This window comes from Mesoplodon densirostris, chromosome 16, assembly GCF_025265405.1.
Source record: "Mesoplodon densirostris isolate mMesDen1 chromosome 16, mMesDen1 primary haplotype, whole genome shotgun sequence".
Taxonomy (NCBI): domain Eukaryota; kingdom Metazoa; phylum Chordata; class Mammalia; order Artiodactyla; family Ziphiidae; genus Mesoplodon; species Mesoplodon densirostris.
The window spans coordinates 35,023,152-35,029,151 of NC_082676.1; the positions used below are offsets into that span (position 1 = coordinate 35,023,152).

Genomic DNA, 6,000 nt, shown 5'->3' on the forward strand with positions numbered 1-6,000 from the left:
ACCTTTCCTGTAATATGCTCTGTAAGTGGTCACTGAATATATGATTAAATGATTTGGAAAGGGGGTTCCTGCGATCACTATTTTGGGGTTTTGGTGAAAGTTCCACAGAATGTCTTTAAATGTTTACAACAGATAGCTGCGTTTCCCTTGTAAATTGGAATACTATCTTGAGAAGGAATCTGAGGGCATTCCCTGGCAGTCCAGTGGTTAGGACTCCGTGCTACCACTGCAGAGGACCTGGGTTCGATCCCTGGCCCCTGGTTGGGGGAACTAAGATCCCATGTCTCACAAGCCACATGGTGCGGCCAAAAGAGAAAAAAAAAAAAAAGAGAGAGAGAGAGAGAGAAAGAATCTGCGTCTTAAATATGGACCAAGCAGAATGAGGTGCTCTTATCAGTTACTGATGTTTGCCATGAGTATCTGTGGTGTGAGTGTCTATGTATCTGTATGTCTGCCTTTGTACTGAACTGTATCTCCTTAATGTCTTTGTGTCTTCAATCCTGCCATACTCCTGAAATGAACATCCTTCTTTACTGAAAATATTGAGGCTCCCTGATTTACAATTTTATTCATATGGAATTTCAGGGGATCCCAATTGGCCAAACAATCTTGAAAAAGAAGAACAAACTAGGAGTACTCACACTTCCCAATTTCAAACGTTATTACAAAGCTGCAGTAATCAAAACATGGTACTGCTATAAGGATAGACATGTAGATCAATGGAATCGAATTGAGAGTACAAAAACAATGCCATACATCTACAAGCAATTGATTTTCAACAACGGTGCCAAAACCATTATATGTAGGGAAAATAGGCTTTTCAGCAAATGGTGCTGGGACAACTGGGTATCTCCATGCAAAAGAATGAAGTTGGACCCTTATCTCATACCATACACAAAAATTAATTCAAAATCAAAGACCTAAATGTAAAGCTAAAACTATAAAATTTTTAGAAGGAAACATAGGTCTAATCTTCATAGTCATGGATTGGGCAATGGTTTCTTAACTATAACACCAAAATCATAAGCAACAAAAGAAAAAATTGATAAACTGGATTTCATCAAAATTAAAACCTTTTGTGCATCAAAGGACACTCAATAAAGTGAAAGACCATCCACTGAATGGGAGAAAATATTTGGAATATCAGATCCTTAAATCTGATAAGGATCTAGTATCCAGAATATATGAAGAACTCAACAATAAAAATACAAACAACCCAATTTTAAAATGGACAAAGATTTGGGTAGACATTTCCCCAAAGAAGCTATACAAATGGCCAATAAGCACATGAAAAGATGCTCAACATCATTAGTCATTAGAGAAATGCAAATCAAAACCATAATGAAATATCACTTCACCCACTAGGATGACTAGAATTTAAAAATCAAACAGAAAAATAAAAACAAAATACCAAGTGTTGGCAAGGATGCAGATTAAATTGGAATCCATTTGTACATTGCTGCTGGGACTGTGAAATAGTAAATAGTATAGCTGCTGTGGGAAAAAGGTTGGCAGTTCCTCAAAAAGTTAGTAAAGTGTTACCATATGCCCCAGCAATTTCACTCCTAGGTATTTACCCAAGAGAACTGAAAACATAAACAAAAACTAGTACATGAATGTTCGTAGCACCATTATTCATAATAGCCCCAAAGTGGAAACAATCCAAATGTCCATCTGAAAAATGAGTAAATAAAATGTGGTATAGCCATACAATGAAATAATAATCATAAAAGGAATGAGGTACTAATACATGCTACAACATGGATGAACCTTGATAACATGATGCTAAGTGAAAGAAGCCAGTCACAAAAGACCACATACTGTATGATTCCATTTTTATGAAAAGCCCAGCCTAGGAAAATCTGTAGAGACAGAAAGTAGATTTGTGGTTGCTTATGTTTGGGGGCTTGGGGATTTGCAGGTAACAGCTAAGTACTATAGGGTTTCTTTTTGAATTGCTGAAAATTTTCTAAAACTGTGTTAATGGATACACAACTCTGACTATACTAAAAGCCATTGAGGGCTTCCCTGGTGGCGCAGTGGTTAAGAATCCACCTGCCAGTGCAGGGGACATGGGTTCGAGCCCTGGCCCGGGAAGATCCCACATGCCATGGAGCAACTAAGCCCGTGTGCCACAACTACAGAGCCTGCGCTCTAGAGCCCGCGTGCCACAACTACTGAAGCGCGCGTGCCTAGAGCCCGCGCTCCACAACAAGAGACACTGCAATGAGAAGTCCGCGCACAACAAAGAGTACCCCCTGCTCGCCACAACTAGAGAAAGTCCGCGTGCAGCAACAAAGACCCAGCACAGCCGTAAATAAATAAATTTATTAAAAGCCGTTGAATTATATACTTTTAATGGGTGAATTATAGGGTGTGTGAACCATATGTCAATAAAGCTATTTTAGGGACTTCCCTGGTGGCGCAGTGGTTAAGAATCCGCCTGCCAATGCAGGGGACACGGGTTCGAGCTCTGGTCTGGGAAGATCTCACATGCCACGGAGCAACTAAGCCCATGCGCCACAACTACTGAGCCTGTGCTTTAGAGCCCGTGGGCCACAACTACTGAAGCCCGCATTCCTAGAGCCCGTGCTCCGCAACAAGAGAAGCCACCGTGATGAGAAGCCCGCGCACCACAGCAAAGAGGAGACCCCGCTCGCCGCAACTAAAGAAAGCCTGCGCACAGCAACGAAGACCCAACGCAGCTATAAATAAATAAATATTTAAAATTAATTAATTAAAAGATAAAGCTATTTTAAAAGGGACACTATCAAGGAGGAGTTCAGAATGATGACATTTGTTTTTTTTTTTTCTGTCCTTGGTCACTTGGCTGGGCTCTGGCTATGCTAGATACAGGATTCTTTATGAAACACTGTGTAGCAGAAAGAAAACTGTTACTTTGCTAGTTGTTGCCAAAGTGTCTTTGGGGAATCAAGTATCTTTCCTTAGGAATGAGCCTTCCTAATTTACTTGGGGATCATTTGAGATTCAGAGGAGACAACCAAACCTGGAAACTGCTCTTTGTTGAGAATTTGAGGGTGAGGAAGAACTGAGAAGGGAAGTGTTTCTGCAGAAAAGGTGGGAGGCTGGGATGCTTTTGGACAGAAATGACTGAGAGACTCAAGGAAGAGAAGCCTGATATTCAGCATTAAATCATCTGCTGAATCCCACTGTGATATAAATGTCCCTTACTGTTAGCCCTGAATCAGCAATAAAACTTGCTGTCTTTTCTGTGTGATACTGAGAAGTATGAGTTTAAAAAGTAACGACTTGGCCCCTCCCCCCCCCATATGAAACAATGAAGCAACTGCAACGTACAAAGCAGAGAATGAGGATTGAGCAGAAATCAGATCTGTCAGTGGTCCAGGGTATGTAAGACTCTGAATTCACAGGAATCTTCCAGAAGAGTGTGGCTGAGTGTTTGAATACATTGAATCTATATATTAAAGGACCCTGGGTTACATATGCTTGGAAAGCCAGAGTTTCTGAATATGACGTATGTTGCAGGCCTGGGTGCATTTATAGGTTACAAGATTTTAAAGGTGGGGGGAGCAGAGAATGTGGACAGCAGGAAAGAGGAGTAAACTCATTGAGACGGGAAAGAGGATTGTCCTCAGCAACAGGAGTGCCAGCAACAGTGGTCAATATTTATTGTGCAGGACAGAGAGGCACGGTTTTATGGAGGTTTTATGGAGGTTTCTGCTGGCTGACTCTGGAACCAAGCCCATGAAAATTGTGATGCTGACACCAGGGAATTCTGGTGAGAAGGCACAAGCAGGAGATCTCCAAGGCAAAGCTTCAGACACTGTGGCCCCCCAAGGCTCTTGGATATGCTCCAACAGCCTTTAATTTACCATGGAGATAAACACCCCACTCACTGGATGTTCGGACGAAGATCCAGTCATAGGGTTTCCTTCAGAGGTGAGCCAGGTGTCTTCATAATTCTGCAAAGCAGAGGATCAAGCAGAAGCTGAGACTTTTCCTAAGTGGGAAGAGACCTAAATGGAAGGGCAGGAGGTACAATCAACTGAGCACTTGGGTCCTGGTTCATTGGAAGGAGCCATCCAGTTGATGGGGATGCAGCTGGGTGATGGGGTGGGATGAGTGGTTAGGACACATCTGCGTAGAACCTGGTTTTCTACTTTGTAACGTGTGGGAGCTGTACTTCCCAGAGGGTGAGGGACTTGCCATGGGGGATCATCAGGACCCATACATCAGGGACAGGTAGAAAGAGGGACATCAGTGCCCCTCTCACCTGCTTCTCCAAACCGTTCTTTTGTTTCTACCACTGGGAAGTTATCAGTCGGTTCCTTGTGTCTTTGGGTGCTCTCTGAAGTTGGGAAGTAATTAGAAGAGGGAGATTTGTGCTTCCAGATCTTCCACCATCTCCCCAGGCCCAGGAGCACAAGCTCCAAAAGCGTGAACAAGAGACAGAGCCCGGTGACCCCAAACATGGTCTTCAGGAAGATGGTCTTCTCAGAGGGGCGAGACAGATTACAGCTTATACTACCAAGGCAAGGCTCTCGACGACACGCAAAGGAGCTGGGCATCTTGAACCCATACAGATGGTACTGCCCCCCCAAGGCTGCCCCTTCAAGGGCTAGTCGCACCCCCAGCTGTGCCACATAGGCCCAGAGCACCCTGGGGCTTCCAGGCCCCAAGGCATCTCTGCTTTTCTCCCCTTGGCGGATCAGGGTCTCCTCTTCCTTCTTCACCTTTTCAGATTCCTGCCAGTGCCAGATCACATGATACAGAGTGAAACCCATGTAGAGGGCACTTGGTACAGCCACCAGGGTGACCTGGAAGGCCCAGAAGCGCAGCGGGGAGAGAGGATGGAAGGCATCGTAGCAGGCGGCCTTGCAGCCCAGCTGCTGCGTGTGACACACGAACTCGCTCTGCTCGTCGCCGTAGACCCCCGTCCCACTGGCGGCCAGCAGCACGAGGCGGAACCCCAGGAGCACAGGAAGCAGGAGGCGCCCCACGGGGGTGGAGTGCCGGCTCTCCTCCACCACCAGCCGCCTCAGGAACCTGCCACACATCCTGTCAGGGAGAGAGGACAGCGGTGAGTGTAGGTGTAATGCTCACTGTCCTGTGGGAGAAGTGCCAGGCCAGCTCTTCACTCCCAATCCAACGGTGACTAAGGCAGGCTTCCTTGCTCCTCTCTCAGGACCTGGCTGATCAAATACCATGACCTGAGGGCACCTCTTTATAGTTAACGGAATCATCTATGTAGAATATTAATAGTGAGTGAGTGTGGGTGTGGCTTTCTCTTCTGTCCCCCCTCCGGTACTGCTGGAGGGGAGAGGAACTCTCGGCCTGCGGGGAGGCCAGGGTCAGTCTTTGTCTCTCTCTTTCCCTCCCTCCCGCTTCTGCTTCCCAAAGGCTAAATAGTCAGAGACCTGAGTCCTCTGAAAACCATTGCTTCCCTAGGTGATGGCTCCTAGGTCTGGTGCTACTGTCAGTGTCACCTGAATGAAATCAGTGCTGCCCCTGGGAGGGGTGTGCATTGCCTTGCCTGTCTGCCTTTCTCTGGCTTCAGGCCCCCAGGTGCTCACAGGTGTGTCATTCTGGCCCCCAGAGACTGAAGTGAAGTTAGGTTAAGGGGCTCGATGGGGATCCAGTGAACAGAGTGAATGTCAAGGCTTGCTCTAGTCTGATGTTCTTCAGACCTAACCAGCTTAGGAGAGGAGAATACTTTGAAGAAAACCCAGCAGAATCTACTGGTTAAACATAATGGTGTTTGGGCCAAAGCCAGAGGTGACTGGATCAAAATTCAAAATTCAACTCTGCTTTGTCATTGCTCCTTGGGTTTACATCTCCCTCGTGGTGAGAGGTGACCATGGTCGAGGACAGGCTTCAGAAATTCTTCTGTTCTCTGGACAAAATGCCGTCATGCTACAAGCCCAGTTTGCCATCTTCTTCTCTGTCCTCCTCAGCAGCCCTCCTCAACGCCAAGCTTCTCTTTCTAACCCTCCCCCTTCAGCCCAAACTCTTACATAC

The 6,000-nt window shown here is 45.9% G+C and overlaps 1 protein-coding gene across 1 annotated transcript; it reads right to left on the reverse strand.

The window, feature by feature from the left end:
• Positions 1 to 4,214: 4,214 nt before the first annotated feature.
• Positions 4,215 to 5,039, reverse strand: GJC3 (gap junction protein gamma 3). The gene has a single exon (XM_060078706.1). The coding sequence runs from the start codon at positions 5,037 to 5,039 to the stop codon at positions 4,215 to 4,217; it is 825 nt and encodes a 274-aa protein (XP_059934689.1).
• Positions 5,040 to 6,000: the final 961 nt, after the last annotated feature.

Excerpts from the sequence above, each read along its gene's own strand:
- GJC3 (XM_060078706.1), bottom strand. The coding sequence starts at position 5,039 with ATGTGTGGCAGGTTCCTGAGGCGGCTGGTGGTGGAGGAGAGCCGGCAC.